General features: G+C 50.0%; 1 protein-coding gene across 1 annotated transcript in view; it reads left to right on the top strand.

Moving 5' to 3' along the window:
- The window catches only part of Srrm4 (serine/arginine repetitive matrix 4), a 142,998-nt gene that overhangs the window by 102,480 nt on the left and 22,477 nt on the right, over positions 1-18,041 (top strand). The window contains exons 2-7 of the mRNA XM_077105288.1: positions 3,517-3,663; positions 9,922-10,008; positions 11,342-11,413; positions 13,948-13,974; positions 15,086-15,136; positions 17,539-17,637. Of these exons, the coding sequence (XP_076961403.1) occupies positions 3,517-3,663; positions 9,922-10,008; positions 11,342-11,413; positions 13,948-13,974; positions 15,086-15,136; positions 17,539-17,637 (483 nt within the window). The remainder of the gene's footprint in view (positions 1-3,516; positions 3,664-9,921; positions 10,009-11,341; positions 11,414-13,947; positions 13,975-15,085; positions 15,137-17,538; positions 17,638-18,041) is intronic.

Raw genomic sequence — 18,041 nt, 5'->3', positions numbered from 1 at the left:
CTCCCTAAGATCTGAGGCAGGAAGAACAGTCCTGTTCTCGGGGAGCTCAGCTTGCAGTGTGAGCGAACACAATTAAATGACAGCTCATTATTAAGGGCTGCCGTGGGCATAGCAAAGGGACTGTCATATCCTAGAAAAGGAGCAGATGTCCCCGGAGTCTTGCTCCCTACGCCCGCGCACCTTCTCCATCTCACCAGTGGCTCCCTCTTGGCAGCTGCCGGAGCTCAAATCCTTGGAGTCATCCTTGACTCTTGCCCTTCTCCTACTCTCCTGCTTCCTACTTGTAACCAGCAGTAGACGACGTTTGCCCTGCTTTCAAAATGCATGGCCTCCATCCCTGCTACCCTGACCTGAGTCTGAACCATTGCAAAGGGCTCCCCAGCTCTTCTCTTTCTTCCCCTCATTCCAGTGCCCCTCAATTCTAGAACAATCCCTCCAAAAGGTAAGACAAACTCTTTAAGTCTGTTCCAAAGATTCCACATTTCAGCTCAGAAAACCCAAAGGCCCTCCCAGACCCGAAAGAGATGATCTCTGATCTCACCTCTTGCCACTCTGGTCTTTGTTTTCTGTTCCTTGTAGATCCTAAGGGTCTTCAAACCTCCCTTTCTGCAGATACCTGGGTAGAAATTAGATATTACTATGCAATAAATGGCTCCAAAGCTTGGTGGCTGAAAACAGCAATCAACTAGGGAACTCCACAGTCTCTGTGAGAAGAGAGTTTGGCCGGGTGGTTCTGGTTCACCATGAGGTTGTGGCCAGATGTCTTCCGGGGGGCAGGGCTGCAGTCACATCTGAAGGCTTGACTGGAGTGGGAAGATCCACTTCAAGGTGACATGTTTGTGCTGACTGTTGGCAGGGGGCCTCACTTCTTCACATGGGTCCCTCTGTGGGGCCACATGGGTGTCCTTGCAAAGTGACAGCTGTTTTTTTTCCCAGAATGATCAAGAGAGCAAAGGCAGAAAGTGCTTTTGGTGACCTAGTTGGAAAGTCACACATTATCACTTCCACCACATTCTGTGCACTTAAAGGAAGTTAATAAGCCCATTCCAACTTCATAGGGAAAGAAATTCGTTTCTTTCTTTTTTTTTTTTTTTTTTTTTGTTTTGATGGCATGAACGTCAGAGAATCTGTGAACACATTTTTAACCACCCAAGCTTCAAGGTTGGCCCCTATTTTTTTCAAGTCTGTGCTCCATCGTTACTCCCTTCAAAGGTCTTCTCTGATTCCTTTCTGCAAGTTAGCAGCCACCCCTCCATGCCTACTCCTGCATACCGCTTTATTCTCACCATAATCGATCACCATTAAATAAGCCACAGGTTTACCTCTGTGTTGATCATCTACTCCTCCATCCAGGTTGTAAATTCTAGAACCACTGTGCCCACGTCAGAAGCACTCAGGAAACTGGAGTTAATGCACTCAGGTGAACCTAAGCCAGGACAAGAGCAGGTCAAGGCCGGTCTTGCTGGGAGCGAGGCAGAAACTGCAAGCTTTGTCAAGAGAAGACAATTTCTAGACTTTTTTGTTTGCATGAATAACCTCATTTTGTCTGCACAACAATGTAACAATTCCTAGCTCCAATTCCTCAGAGACCCATGGACGAGGGGGGGGGGAAGGCACAGAGATGGAGCTCTCATTGTAGGAGACGGGGGCAGGGAGGTCTAGGGAGAACCGAGGCTGGGTAAGGTGGAAGGGAGTTCTAGAAGCTAGGAGCCGGCGGGGAGGAGGGCAGCCCTTATTAGAACCTCCGTCCCTCCTGGCTCTGCTTCTCGAGATTCACTGCTATGCAGCTGACAGAGATGGATGTGTTTTTCTGCCCTTCCTTCAATATTGACTGGGCTTGGCTGCTCCCCTGGAGGCCCCAAGGAGCGGGGGGCTTATCAGACGCGTTCATCCTGAGTCCTGAAACCAGTCCTGATGCACTGGCTGCAGAAGCCTGGGGCACGAAAAATGCTTTTGATTGATGTCTGACCTGGGGGGTCTGAAGACAGGGTGAGCAGGGAGGAGAGAGTTCTGGAAGGTGCCCAATACATCTGTGACCCCCGAACTCCTGACTCCTCCTGGTTGGGAGCTAGGAGTTAGAGCGACAGTTTCTTCCAAAGCTGAGGAACTAGGCAACTTCTTGTCACTCTCTGGGACTCCAAATAAGAGGAGAGACTCCTTGGCCGCTCCCCAGTATTATTTGGAGCCTACGTCTGTAGCAAAGGAGGGAGCTTCAGAGCTCTGAGATCCCAGGTGATCTCATACCTGTCAGGGACAATCGGTTTGCAAGGAAGTGAAAGAAAAAGACAATTTCTAGACTTTTTTGTTTGCATGAATAAACTCATTTTGTCTGCACAACAATGTAACAATACACTGGCTAATATTATTCCCTGTTTTACAATTGAGGGAACTCAGACATGTTAAGTAATCAGACTTAAGTGATCTCTTACGGGATCAGTTGTACCCTCCACACCCACGGCAGAAGTGTTTCAAGATCCCCAATCGATGCCTAAAACCAAGGATAGTACTGAAGCCTCTGTTTTCTCCTATACAAGCACAACCGTGATGAAGTTTAATTTATACATCAGGCACAGTGAGAGACTAACAATAACTGATAATAAAATTTAATAATCATGTTGTAATAAAAGTTACATAAGTGCATCTCACTGAAAAAAAATTCATTGTTCTTTCGGCTTTTTTACTCCAATGAAGCACTTAGCAAATCTCTACAGCTTCCAAGTGGATAACATCATTGTCTTGGACTTTGGGGTCATCGTTAAGTTAAATAAAGGTGACTTGAACAGGACCGCGGTACAGTCACAGTCGATCTGATAACCAAAATGGCTGCTAAGTGATCAACAAGTAAGGGAGATAATTCACTTCTGGGCAAGACAGAGTGGGATGATGCAAGATATCATCACATTACTCAGAATGGTGCACGTTTGGAACTTAAAATTTGTTTGTTTCTAGAATTTTCCATTTAATATTTTTGGGCCATGGGTAAGCCACAGGTAAATGATGTCAAGAGAAACCATGCATGAGAGTGTACAGATGAGGTGGAGAAATCAAATGGAACTGTCAAAGTAGAGTTTCAGCTAATCGTATCATGCTTTGTCCTCTAATTGTGTTTTAAGACAAGAAAGTAGAATGCTGGTTTCCTGTACCTCCCCATGGTTTAGTCAGGATAGGCTAAGGTATGCTGCAGTAACAAGCTCCAAAATCTGAGTGTCATAATCTTAGTAAGATTTACTTCTCTCTTATAAAATCTGATGTGATTCAGTTGTTTCTTCTCCATTGAGGAGCTTCATCCTCCCGAATATGTGGCCCCCAAAGTCACTAGAACAGAGGAAGAGAGAGCAGGAGAAGTCATGTGGGTCATGATTAGCTTAAAGTGGAAATGACTACTCAGAGACAATTGTCCAAAGATAATCTATCAGTTTCAACCTAACTGCAAAGGAAACTGAAAATGAAAATCTGAATTAAGTGACCGGTCCTCTGCATCACCTAACCCATGCTTTTTCATTTCTTCACCCGCAGGACAGAGCCCCAGAGCAGCCCCATAGGTTCAGCCCAGGATGGACCTTCAGAAAAACTGGGTCAGCGTCTGGCCACCGAGGCCTTGGGCACCAACAGCTGGGAGAGGGACAAGGCCTGCCAGGAGCTGGGTCCTGCCAGAGCTCGAAGGTGAGATGCCCTCCTCTTTCCTCTCTCGGTCCATGGGGACGTTCAAGCTGGAGATTCAGAAATGAAGTTGGCCTCTCTGGCCATTCCTCCCTTTCTTTTACAAGTTCTCCTTTCAGACCCTTAAAAAAGAGGTCAGTGTATTTTTTTTTTTTTTAATTTCCTGTAGAAAAACAGACGGTAGTTGCTTTAGATCTGTGGACATGGTAGTTTCTGTCCTAGTTACTTGACTCTGCCATGGTCCCACAAACCCAACCATAGACGTTATGCAAATAAATAGGCAAACCCGAGTTCCAATAAAACTTTATTTATAAAAACAGGAAGTGGGGTAGGTTTGACCTTCTGGTTGTAGTTTGTTGACTCCTAACCATAAATGATAGTTTCTTTCCATTTTAATGATCGAAGGCGCCTTTGATTCCCAAATCATGATTTCAGCCCAGATCTGAGTTCCAGATCTCTGTATTCATTCCTGAGTTCAGTTATTCAAAGTACCTTTTAAGCACCTGCTGTATAACAAGTATTTTATTGAACTTCAGAGATATGGCGGCCAGAGTGTGGCCAAGTGAAGTGTTGAACTCCAGTCTCTTTAATCTTAAGTCCTAGACTAACATCTAACACATTACTCTACAGATGCTAATGAAAAGGTTAACTATCCTGTGATTCGCCCCCCCCCCCGCCCCCGCCCCCCAATGTTAGAGACCATCCTATCTTTGGCCTCTGGAGAATCTAAATCCATTTACAGCACTCTGTAATCCAGCCTCACCAGCGGGAGCCAATCCTGTCTTGTTATCCTGCCACAGTCCTGGGCCAATGAATCTGGTTTCCCCACCAATAAATCTCCTCCAGATTCCTGATGTTGAATCGGAGGGTGTCAATGCCATTTTGTAGGTGGGGAAACTGAGGCCAGCTTGTAGGAGGACCAAGATTAACCCAGGGACCTCTGGTTCAAATTCTCTTCCTTACATCCTGCAGTTCCTGGTTGACTAAGGTAGACGTTCTGAGCTGTATTGAGAATTAGATAAAATTAGATAAAAGCTGAGTGCCGACCGCTGTGCTCAGAAACAAAATGTGTCACTCAAAGAACGCTCTGAAAATTCTGGGCACCTTTTCAGAAGGTTTATTGACCTCTGAGGCTGATGCACAGGGATCTCTAGTTAAAGACCCTGATTCTAGGAGACAAGGTCACGGCATTTTGAGGAAGTGGCTTAGGAAGCCAGAGATTTTGGCCGACGGAGTCTCAGCGATGGGACTGATGTTTGCACAGTGACAAAGGTGAGGCTGTGAATTCAATGGGAGAGAAACACAGTGACATCCAGTTCGCTCTTCAGAAGTCAAGTTCAACATCAGATCTGGAGAGTGCTGTCTAGGAAACCGGGAGGAAAGCTATTGTGACAGCTGAGGGCTGGGGAGAGAGAACAGGGGAGAGGGGAAACTGTCCTTCCAAAGCAGCCTCTTCCCAAGGGTGGGAGGGGAGGCCCTGAGGCCTAGAGCCCTGGGCTCTCCCTGGGATGCTGCCCCTGACAAACTGAGTGACCACGTTCCTCTTCCTCCCGGGGCCTCAGTTTTCACGACTATAAAATGGGAATATGGAAACCCCATTCTCAAGGTCGCAGTGAGGAATCAACCAGATGGGACACCAGCGGGTGCCGGCCGTGGGTCCTGAGCACAGGAAGTCTTGAAACATGCTGAGTGAGTCTCATGGGGCCGGGAGAGAAGGTTCTGGGCGTGAAACCTGAACAGCGAGGCCACATTGCCAAGGCACAGCGTCTGGGTCTCTCGCACCCTTCTCCCTGGGACGGACTCTCTGATGGGTTAAAAAGCACAGCAATGATGATCGTGATGGTGATGATAAAGGTCATGATGATTCCACGACGGTCATTGAGAGATCCGACCTTAGGAGACGTTGTCACTGTGCAAACATCAGCGTGTGCTCACGCGAACCCAGATGGGACAGCCCGGCGCACACGGAGGATGCGTGCTTTGTACATGTCCCATAGATGCACAGAGTAGCACGAGACTCAGTCAAGGACAAGAGGACGTGGTGCCATCGAGATCTGAGGTCAAGCACCATCTGTGGTGGCAGCAGAGCGGGCTCTTTTGCAATAAACACTTTCTTTTCAGAAACAGGCGTTGGCTCTAACAATCAAAGTGTAATGACATCATACTTGTTATTGTCCCCGAGTATTATGTACCCTACATAATGCAGAGCACGCTGCACTCTTCGACAACTGGCAGCACCGAGGGTTTGTCCACACCAGTGTCACGGGGTGATGCGCTGGGCGGCAATCGACAGGAGTTTTTCAGCTCTGTTCTCATCTAATGGGACCACGGTCTGTCATTGAAACGCCAGCGTGTGGTGCGTGACCGTCACAGAAGCCCCTTTACTGTAAACTGACTCCGTGCCCCAGCAGGGCGTGGGACACAAGCCAGCTCCTCTGATCCTGGCAATGACTGGAATCAAGGGCTGCCCTTGATTCCCTTCCTCTAGGTGACAACAATGAGACCCAGAGCCAGGAAGAGACTGGGCTTCAATCCACCTTAGTCAGGATCTGGGGCCAGGATTCCTCACGGCTGTGTTCTCAGCCACGTGGATTTGACCTCAGCAAACTCGGCCACTGTGTGTTAAGCCCCTGCATACGTGACCGTCACTCCTGGCCCTGCGTGTTGAACTACTGCGTACAAAACCACTAGGCACTTCTGCACACTTACCCACAGCCTGCCTCACCAGTGTGTGTTAACCACTGCATACTAACCCTCTGCCTGTGTGTACTTAACCATTGTGTACTTACCCTCTGCCTGTGTGTGTACTTAACCACTTCCTACTTACCTTCTTCCTGTGTGTACTTAACCACTGCATACTTACCCTCTGCCTGTGTGTACTTAGCCACTGCATACTTACCTCTGCCTGTGTGTACTTAAACCACTGCATAACTACCCTCTGCCTGTGTGTACTTAACACAGCATACTTACCCTCTGCCTGTGTGTACTTAAATCATTGCATATTTACCCTCTGCCTGAGTATGTACTTAACCACTTCCTACTTATCTTCTGCCTGTGTGTACTTACCCACTGCATATTTACGCTCTGCCTGTGTGTACTTAACCACTGCATAGTTACTTCTGCCTGTGTATACTTAACCACTGCATACTTACCTGTGTGTACTTAACCACTGCATACTAACCCTATGCCTGTGTGTACTTAGCCACTGCATACTTACCTCTGCCTGTGTATACTTAACCACTGCATACTTACCCTATGCCTGTGTGTACTTAGCCACTGCATACTTACCTCTGCCTGTGTATACTTAACCACTGCATACTTACCCTCTACCTGTGTGTACTTAACCACTGCATACTTACTCTATGCCTGTGTGTACTTAGCCACTGCATATTTACCTCTGCCTGTGTGTACTTAACCACTGCATACTTACCCTCTGCCTGTGTGTACTTAGCTACTGCATACTTACCCTCTGCCTGTGTGTACTTAGCCACTGCACACTTGCCTTCTGCCTGTGTGTACTTAGCCTCTGCACACTTACCCTCTGCCTGTGTCTACTTAGCCACTGCATACTTACACTCTGCCTGAGTGTATTTAACCACTCATACTTACCCTCTGCCTGTGTGTACTTAACCACTGCACACTTACCCTCTGCCTGTGTGTACTTAACCACTGCACACTTACCCTCTGCCTGTGTGTACTTAACCACTGCACACTTACCCTCTGCCTGTGTGTACTTAACCACTGCACACTTACCCTCTGCCTGTGTGAACTTAACCACTGCACACTTACCCTCTGCCTGTGTGTACGTAACCACTGCACACTTACCCTCTGCCTGTGTTACTTAACCACTGCACACTTACCCTCTGCCTGTGTGTACGTAACCACTGCACACTTACCCTCTGCCTGTGTGTACTTAGCCACTGCACACTTACCCTCTGCCCGTGTGGACTCACCCTATGCCTTACTTTACCACACTGAGCACTTAGCCACTGCACACTTACCCTCTGCCTGTGTTACTTAACCACTGCACACTTACCCTCTGCCTGTGTTACTTAACCACTGCACACTTACCCTCTGCCTGTGTGGACTTAACCACTGCACACTTACCCTCTGCCTGTGTGTATGTAACCACTGCACACTTACCCTCTGCCCGTGTGGAATCACCCTATGCCTTACTTTACCACACTGAGCACTTAACCACTGCACACTTACCCTCTGCCTGTGTGGACTCACCCTATGCCTTACTTTACCACACTGAGCACTTAACCACTGCACACTTTACCAACCTGGCTGCTCCACTTGGTACCACTGCGTATTTAGCCACAGCATGCTCTGTCACTGTGCGTAACCTCGTGTCTGTAACAGCATAAGCGCTGCATCCTCAGCCCCTGCACATGTAACACCAGAGTGCTTTGTGCCTTTCTACCCCTCAGCCCCTGGGTGACGGCACACCTGGCAGGTGCTGGGCAGGCCGCTGCAGGGTGAAGAGGTCCAGGGAGGGCAGACCCCCTTGGGCAAAGGCACTGGGGAATTATAAGGGGCTGGATCCATGAAAGCCATCTCACAGACTTCAAATCTACCCCGATTTAAACACTTTCTCAGTTTTGCCCTATGACTTACATTTGAGTCCAAGACAGTGGTTCTCAAACTGGGCTCCCTTGGCACCCTGGGGTTCTAGGAGTTTGGATATTTGTCTGAATCCGTGAAACCTTTTCCTCATTTTAAAAGACATACAGTTAAAAGGTTTGGTTTTGTTTTGTTTCTTGAGTATTTGTCCCTTATTTATTTATTTATTTTTCCTCTCAAATCCCTGGCAGCTGTTACCCGGCCAGGCTGTGTTTATATGAAACCTGATGATTTAACACATAGCTGGATTAGTTCATCCACTCACCCCTCATTTGGTCACTGGACAAATATTTATTAGGCTCGTACTCTGTGTCAAACACTTTTTGGACACAATATTTGGGAAGGGCCACTGCATCCACCCAAGCAGCCTGTTCGCTTCCGAGTGTGTGTGTTGTTTGTGCTTCATGACATTAAGCCTGATTAAGCAGCATGTCCTTGATTCCTGTGACATTTATTTTTAACCTGCTCAAAGCGACTCTCTTGGAAACGCTATCTCTAGGGCGGTGGGATCTTCATTTATTGGAGATGCAGAGAACTTAATGTATATTCTGATGATTTTATCACTCCTCTATTAATCCCAATGATCCAGATTCTTAGAGCGGAATTAAACATGGCAGCATTTGGCAATGTTCTCTAGGGAGCTGGGCACCTTCCAGACGACTGGGCCCCACAATCAACTTTGAGAAGGCAGCTGGGGGAGGGGGGGCCAGGAATCACCCAGGTTCAAATCCCAGCTTGGATAATTCTGGATGGTGTGGCTGTTGGAAACTCCATTCAACTCTCTGAAACTCATTTTCTCCACCTGTAAAACGAGAGGGTTAAAAATCACACCACCCTCAAACTATTTTCGTGGAGTACCAAATACCTAAATCTCCTGGCACAGGATAAATGCATCCATGCTGGTGGTATTGCTACTAAAATAATGATAATAATATTACATTTTCCAGTAAAGTTCAATTGGGTTTCGTGTTTCAATTCCCAACAGTTCTCCACCCCCAAAACCCTCTCTCTTTGCTATGGGGATAGCATTTAAAAAAATATATCCCTGGAGCCTGCCCCAATTATAAAAGGAGATAACTTGACATCATTTAACTGCAGCCTGAGCATTTGAATTTAATTGCACGGGAAATAATTATTCCTGAAGAGCGAGGTTTTTGTGAGGCGGTATAAGATATGGATCTCGTTACATTAGACCTCGGCAAATAAACTTTTAATAATCAGCTGCTACTTAACATACCTTCCACCTCCCATTGAATTTCCAGCAGGCACTAAGGGACAGGATGGATTGGGGAAGGAGGGGGCTGAACTGCTGATTAATTATTTAAAAAGTGATTTATTTACCAAGGTGAGCCATTTGCAAATTCAATAATAAATCTATTAAGGAGTAGTTAACCTCTATAACTCTGTTTTAAATAATCAATTGGTGTTTGGGTAGCGGACAGCGTCTGTCTCATTAAGTCCTGATTTGAAGCACTTAATCTGAGGTGTGACCGAATCAGCCCTGAGGTGGTAATTAGGTGTTTGCTCTGGGTCCTTGATCTTGCAAGGATCTGGGTCCTTCCCCTTCCCAGGCTGCCAGGGCCCTGGCTGGGGGATAGGGGAGCCCTGGGTCCTCTGACTCCTTGTTCTCCACAGTGCGTCCCTGGACAGAGACTTCACACCACCACCCTCCTCCAGAGGGAAGAAGAAGAAGAAGAAATCTGCCCGGAAGAAGAGAAGGAGGTGAGACCACCCACCGAGATGAGGAAAGGAACAGAAGAGGGTGACCGGGGCTTTGGAGTCCGTAGAGTGCAGATCTCTTCTCTGCCTGTTCCCCGGCTGTGTGACCTTGAACTTCACCTCTAAGCTTTTCCAGTTCTGAAAACAAATGGCAGTGCTACCTGCCTCTTGGGATTTGGTGTCTGGCATGTAGTAAGTGACCAGTTAACAGGAGCACAGTCACTATCATGAGGCACAGGATCACACTAAGCTGATAGTGCCACCCTGATTTCCCAACCTCCATCCACCCCGGCAAGCGTTAATAGTCCCATTTTAGGGATGAGGGGAAAAAAGGCTCAGCGAGGGAGTGAAAGAATCTGCAGGGTCTTGACTCCCAGGCTCCTCAGTAGGTTCCACTCCATTGTCCATCAAGCCAAATGCCCAGGATGATAAACGGATTTGGCAATATTTGCCAAGGCAATGGCTCTTTTGCATTTATTGCCTTTTTCTTTTCTATACACCATTCTTTAAAAAAGTTTTTTTTTGTTTGTTTTGTTTTGCATTGAAAAATATTTCCAGGTTTGCCTGTAGACAGTCGCTCACTAGGCTGAACGCTTGCTTACCTGGTGTCCCAGGCCCAGAGAACCAGGCCTGAAAATTCTTAGTGGAGAATCACACCAAACGGCCAATGCAATACTCATAGAAGCCTGCAGGGGGCAGCAGAGAGCAGTGTCTGGACCACTTGAGCCTGAACTTCTCTGGGACCTTGTTCTAGGACACTCTTTAGCCTAGTCCTCAAAGGTCAGGCCCAAGGAAGACCCCATAGGAAATAGGGGCGAAGAAGTGGAGATCTAGCCATTGTAAGGCAAGGAGTGGCATTGGACAAGTGGAGTTTCCTGATTTAGGGGTGGGTTGAAGAACTTCTCAAAAAGGAGATGGCAGACGTCCATCATTCAGTAAATGTCCACCGAGCACGTGTTTGGGGACAGACGTTGTGATTCCTTAAAGGTCGAGTGGGTCCCCAGTCATTTCCCTCCTGGGAGGGGAAGATCTCCAATTTTTTAGCTGTGTGTCCCTGGGCAGATCCCTTCACTTCTCAGAACCTCTGTTTCTTCATCAGAAAAGTTCCGGTAGCAACTGAACCTGAGAAGCAGGTGGAAGGGTTAGATGAGCTGATACTTAAAAAGTACCCGGTCATGTTTAAAATAAATGCAAAAAGCCACTGTTGGGGTTAAGGTAACCCTTGATGAGCAGTTCTAAAAGACCTGAGACCCTACAGAGGGGCTGGGGAAGGGGCCCTGAGAAACCAACTCTGGCCTTTACCAGCCTCCCCCTGAGGTGCCTCCCCTGCCCGCAGGTCCCCATCCTATAGCGCATCGCCCGTGAAGAAAAAGAAGAAGAAAAGTTCCAAGAAACACAAGCGACGCAGGTATTGTCCTTCCTCCTTTATAAACAGGGGCCTCCCGGGTGGGTAGGGAAGGAGACTCAAAATGTCGTTTGGAATCATCTCAGGTCATTTGTGCAGCAAATTTATTATATATATATATAGTTATTTATTAATATCATGTACAGTTGGGACTCCAGATCGGGGTCCCCCATCCCAACTGAGGCCAGGAAAGGCCTGATTAGAAGAAAGCAGGAGGGTCTCAGTGGCCCCCTAGGTGTGGGCAAGGGGCAAGGAGAGGGAATAGAGGGCTCATGGGGCCAGGCAGAAGCCACGGCTCCTCTGCTTCCTGGTCTATGTAATGGGACAAGGCTGCACCCTGCCCCGAGTCTCCACGTGGCAAGCTAAGCCACAGGAGCCTCTGAACTGTCCACATTCCCTGTTCCAAATTCCCAAGAGAAGGCTTCACATGTGGGTCCCCCTGTGTCCTAGAGGGTGGGATCTGGTTGGAGAACGTGGCCACCAGGATGGCCCACCCTTGTGGGAGGGGAGTGGGGGCAGAAGTGAAAGGACATTGTAAGCAGAACCCACCTTCTAGAACTTTCCCACTGTGCACCCATGTGCATGCACACACTGATCACACGCACACGCACGTTTACAGGAGGGAAATGACCAGAAGGCTATAAACCAGAGGGCTCCGAGCCAACATGTGTCATCGGAAGATTTTACAAAACAAAAACTCAGGGTTGCATTTCCTCCATAAAAGAAAGGTCCGAATTTCCCACGGGCAGCCCTCAGCTGGCCTGGGGAGCGGCGTGGGCTTAGACACGTCTCAGCCTCCTCCTGCCACTGACACACATTTCCCAGACCCTGTGGTTGGCCCTGGATAATGGGAAACGTCCAGCTGATATTTTATGTATTTCATTTGTGTTTTATTCCTGCGTCTTCCAATGCAGCAAGCAATTTGGATTATTAACAGAATAAAAGCGGGAGGTCATCTGGGTTGGCCCTGTGCATCTGAAAGCCCGATTCAAAGTGGCTTCAGTGTGGCTTTTACTTATTCAGGGTTTGGGCCACATCTCGGCCCGTGTCGCTAGAATTGTCCCAAACCTAGTTTGAGCTCCCTGGTTATGTCCACCGCCTGTGGATGTTCGGTTGAGGCTGAGTTTGTGCTTATTATAAAGATGTGGGCAAATCAGTGCGTGGATATGAGACGTGGGCAGTTAGCAAAATGGCAATTTGGTGTCAGACATCTTTTGCACCATGGAGCCCCACTGTAAAGGCAGTGTCCTTTGGGGGGCGGGGGGGAATCATGGAGGGAGATGAGGAGGGGAAATACTCTTGCTAGCCCCTCCAGAGCCCTCCCTGGCTGAGCATTGCCCTGCTCCTGAGCCAGCCTCCCCAAGTTTGTGAAATGTCTGGTTAACAATGGCTAAAGCATTACAACTGGCAATCTTGCTGGGCACACCTGTAATTCCAGTGGCTTGGGAGGCTGAGGCAGGAGGATCCCCAATTGAAGGCTAGCCTCAATCACTTAGCACGGTCGCAAGCTCAAAATTAAAAAAATAAAATAAGAAAGGGGGCTGCGGATGTGGCTCAGTGTTAAGTATCTCCGGGTTCAATTCTCAGTATTAAAAAAAAAAAAAAAAAAAAAAAAGAAAGAAAAGATTTTCAACTTTAATGAGATTTGTCCTTATCTCTTAATTAACAAAGCTTCAGAGTTTTAAATAGTTCTCTCCTCTTTGCAGCTCTATTAAACCCCTTATATGAAACATAAATGATGTTTTCAAGCTCCCAAAACAGGACGGTGACCCAAATCCAGGCCCTGCCCTCAGGTTGCTCACATGCTGCTGAGGAAAAGGGGTGACAATCACATGGAGAGGTCTGGACCCTCATGTCCCCCAGTTAGAAGATCAGCAGGGCTTGGAGAAGCACAGAGGAAGACTCTGAGGAGCTGGAGGGGCTCATAGAACACTACAAAATACCACAGCGAGAAGAGAATGAGTAGAAGCCACATAGGTGAAGCTGTGTGACCCTGGGCAGCTTAACTAACTTCTCTGAGCTTCAGCGTCTGTCTGGAAGACGGCTGCGAATGGTCCTCCACAGGGTTTGGGGGGACGTCGAATGAGGCTGGGAGTGACAGATGCTTAGCCCAGAACCCGGCACACAGGACGAGTCCTCCATGTGGCAACCAGGGACCTCGTGATGGTGTCAGCCGGGAGGAAGAGGAATCTCCAACTAGGGAGAGAGACGATTAGAGGGAGGGGAGGAGACAGAGGACTCTTTCACGTGCCCCCCTCAACAGCCTCACAATTTGGGGTGAACTTTGGAGCATGGGTAGGCTTTGGCCTGGAAACCTGGGGTGCAAACCAAGGTTGCCCTGTGAGCATCACATTCTTTGGAACCTGAGAGAGTGGGGGGGACTGGCCAGGGGTCCCGACCCCCCAACAGCATGATCACAAGCCCAGGGTGCCTTTGTCCCGGGAGCAGAGGCCCAAACTCACCCAGATTTCTTCTCTCCCCTCCCCTCTTTCTTCCCCCTCCCTCCCTCCCTCCCCCTCCCCCTCCCTCTGAACCAGGTCCTTCTCCAAGAAGAGAAGACACAGGTGAGACCCGCGGCCTCTGGCTGCTCATTCTGCTTCCTGCCTCCCTGAACCAGGCTCTGGGCCACTTCCTGGCTCGGCTCCCACCTCCACCTCTGTTCCTGGGCCAGCCCCGGGTGGCACCCTAGTTCTGCTTGAGTCTGTTTAAGATGCCACCATTGAACTCCAGAATAGGGGCACGTAGGGAAAGACCTGCCCCGTCGTCCACCCAGACGGTCCCAGGCCCGGCCACACCCCAGAGGTCCGGGCTGCAGGACTCACTGTACGTGGGGTCCTGCGCGGCTCCTGCTGCGGGTGGACGCGCTCACCCCGGTTCACCCCTGTCACACCTCAGTGGTGGGTATGTGTCCTCTCCATTTCACAGACGGAGAAACTGAGGCTCGGGGGCTGTGACCGGAAGGCCCACAGAGCCAAGGTCAATCAGAGCCAGTATTCAGACGCAAATGGCTCAGACAGAGGATCAGGACAGGGGACAGTGGCTTCCTAAGTGAGCTGTTGAAAGAAGGCGAAGTCCTGCGCTTGACTCGCGGGCGCATTCAGAATCAGCCGAGCTCTGAGGGCCTCAGATACCCTCCCCGGTGCTACGGCCACTTGTCCATGGGTTTAACAGAAGGCGTGGACTGTGGGGACTGGGGCTCTGGGGCCACTTCCCAGTCACCGCGGGGATCCTGGGCAAGTTTCTTGGCCCATCCGAGGTTGGGTTCCCACATCTGTAAAATGTGCGTTGATCAGATTGTCCCTCCACCCCCGGGTCTCAGGAGAGACAGAGGAGGTACCTGGCAGGACACCTGACCCTAGCCAAGCTCCGACGTGGCAGATATTGTCACTATCTCCCCTACCACCCGTGGGCCACTACTAACCCACCAAAGCCGGGCTCCGCATCCCCAGCACCTGCTCTCAATGGAGGTGCAGGAGCTGGTGTCCCCCGGAACTGGCTGGGTGGACAAGTGGGCACCAACTTCTCCTGCCCTCGGGGCGGTACCCCTGTCCACCCCCAGACTGCCTGGGTCGAGGGACCCACGGAATGTTCCGTGTTTGAACCACCTGTTCGTTTTTATCTTGAACTGTATTTTTTTTTCTGCACCTTTCAATTAATTGGCCCTTTCTTATTTAGCTCCTCTAGCCCAAAAACCAAAAGAAGGGAAGAGAAGAGGCATAAAAAGCAGTAAGTAGACGCCACCTGCAACATGCTCTCCAGTTGGGGGAATTGAAGACCTGGATTGAGCAGCCAGAGAGTGGTTGGCAAATACCAGGAAATGGAGGGGAGGGTGGGTGACTGAGAGGAAGGAGGGAGGGAGGGGAAGAGAAGGGAGGGGAGGGGGAGGGGAGGAGAGGGAGGGGGAGAAAGAACTGTCTGTGACCTTGAAGCTGTAGGCTTAGCGTGCACAAGCACCAGGTTGACTCTGCCACCTGGTAGGGGTGTGGATACGTGTGTGTTTACGTGTGCATGCAGTTGTGCAGTGCACATGCATGCTCCTGGCGTGTCCCTGACATGGGTTGTAGGGCGTCTGTGTGAAACGGGCAGCTTGTCACCGTCCGTACATTTTTTCATCACGCAAACATTTGTGGACTTGCAGATCCATACACCACGTGGGCACCTGGTGTGCACCTGTGGCTTCTGAGTGCATTCACACCCGTGCACTTTTGTGCCCATGCTCGTGTGAGCACCGACGTGCTTAGCATGCATATAGCTGCTCCGAGAGCCGAGATGTACCGATCCCTGGCACTCCGTGTGTGCACTGTGTGTGCGCCGTGGGTATGCAGGCATGTGTGGTGGTTTTCCCCTGTGCACGTGCGGGCTGTGTGTGCATGGTTATGGGGTGTGAGCACGTGTGGGAGCCCGTGCCCTGGCTCCTGGGTGTACAGTGTGGAGCAACGGGTGACGCTCCTTGCCTGGGTCCCGGCCCCAGCTGTGCACAGTTTCTAGCTGGTAGTAGAAATTCAAATCAGCCAGCACCGCCTGCAGAGCTCAGTTCCCAACCAAATTAAAAGTAAATTTGGTTACAGCCCACCTACTTTATGCCCTGCAAATTTTAGTGCGTGTGTTTTCCAATCAACTAATATTTTATCTCCCACCAAGAAGCTTCTAGAAAGAGGATCAAAGATAATGGGTAGTCAGCCGCTGGGAAGGAGAGGAGGAGCGGGGGCCAGGAGGGTGGGCACCCAGCTTTGCCGCCCCAAAGGGTCTCTTGGCTCAGGGTCAGTGGGAGGGAAGGCATTTCAGCCACCACCACAAAGACCTGGGAATGTTCCAGAAGGAAGAAGCGGAGCCTCAGCTAGCTCAGGGAGGAACTTCCCATCTTCAGGCTAGGTTACAAGTCACTCATCCTGAGTGTGTCTTCATGCCGAGCACAGAGAGCATGGGTTCCACAAGGTCCCCGCGTCACTTGTCCCGGTGGGGAGGGGGGCACAGGATGAACAGCTGCAGTCGCAGTCAGACCTCGGGCTCACTGGGAGGGACCATGGTGGCGTTGAGTGGCCCACCCTTCCCAGTGCCATCCCAGAGGTCACCAGCAGAGCATCAGGGGGCTTGTGCCAGCCACGGAAGGCAAGAGACAGGAGGGCAGGGAGCCTAGGGCTCCCCCCAAAGGCTCCGAGGCTCATTCGGGGCCTCCCTGTCGGTGTAGGTAGAATGAGACCAACACCAGAACCGGCTTTATAAACGCTAGAACTTGTGCCTGGAGCCCAGGGTGGGTTAGGAATGAAAAGGCGATCGCATGAGAAGAATCTCTGAGTCCTTTCTTGAGATAACCAGACGGGCTCCTGGCCTCCTGATAGAACCATCTCTAACTCCCACCGATCCCTGGCCTGGCCCAGATCACTGACATTCCCTGTAATGTCAGTGATCCTGACCTTGGTCATTGCTCCTCCCACTCCCGACTGGTTAGGATTCCTCGGGAAGAACGGAAGTAACCTGCAGCAAGGCCGCGATTGGTGGCGGTGGAGACCCTGGCTCAGCGGGACGCTTGCAGCACTTTCTGAAGGGCTTTGGACTCCATGCTAAGAGTCTGGGTTTAATTTTCCAGGTCTGAGGTGACAAAGTGGCAGCCCAAAGGCCTAATTTACTCTGCAAATGGGTTTTGTTTGCACCAAGAGGTGTCTTTCTTTCTTTCTTTCTTTTTTTCTTTAATGAGCTTTCATTTTAAATAGGAATACTTTACATTAAAAAAAAAAAAAAAAAACCAACAACAACTGTATTTCCCCATCCACTTGAAAAATTGGCAAGTCCAGCCGGTGGGCAGGCTGCGGGCAGAGCCCAGGGCCACCGCTGGTGTCATTTCAGTGCCGGGATGACGGCTTCCACCTAGGACACCTCTCTGGTCCTGAGGCCATGTGACGGGTGACTCCTGCCTTGGGTAAGGGACAGGTGACATGCGGGGTGTGGCAAGCCCTAAGTCATCCATGCTCCAGCCCGAAGACCCCTTTCTGCTCACCCGTGCTCAGAAGAGCTGGGTAGAGACCCCAGCACCCAGGCGGACAAAAGGGACGTGAGTGTTACAGGATGGAAATCAACCTCTCTCTCTCTCTCTCTCTCTCTCTCTCTCTCTCTCTCTCTGTCTCCCCAAGATCTCGAAGCCGGCCCCGAAAATCTCACCGTCACCGCCACCACCACTGGCCCTCACGGTCCCAGAGCTCGGAGTCTCGCTCCTCCAGCTGTGAGAGCAGGTAGCCCCTCCCCCACGGGGCCCCTTCACCCCGCAGAGCCCAGGGCCCCTGCAGCATCCAGCTGTTCCCTCCAGGGGTGCACTTCCTGCTCAGCCTGACCCTGCCATGCTCCTAGGTGGGTTCACTCTTGCCTATAAAGAGAAAGGCTATGGCAGAGGTGCCCTTAGAAAAATGATCTGGAAGTCCCAGGGCAGAAAGGAACCAGTCCCTACAGGGGCAGAAAACTGCCTTGACCCTACCACTTGAAGCTGTGTGACCTCAGGCAGGATGCTAACCATCTCTGAGCCTCAGCTCTGTCATCTATAAAAGGGGAAAGTCACACCTGTCCTGTTGTAGAATGGACTGTGAGAGCACCCGTGGAGGAGTCCCTGGGTGTCACCCAAATCTGTACAGTGCTATTGCTA

This window comes from Callospermophilus lateralis, chromosome 1, assembly GCF_048772815.1.
Source record: "Callospermophilus lateralis isolate mCalLat2 chromosome 1, mCalLat2.hap1, whole genome shotgun sequence".
Lineage (NCBI taxonomy): Eukaryota > Metazoa > Chordata > Mammalia > Rodentia > Sciuridae > Callospermophilus > Callospermophilus lateralis.
The sequence above is the reverse complement of the archived record's forward strand: the minus strand, read 5'-3'. Positions and strand labels throughout refer to the sequence as shown.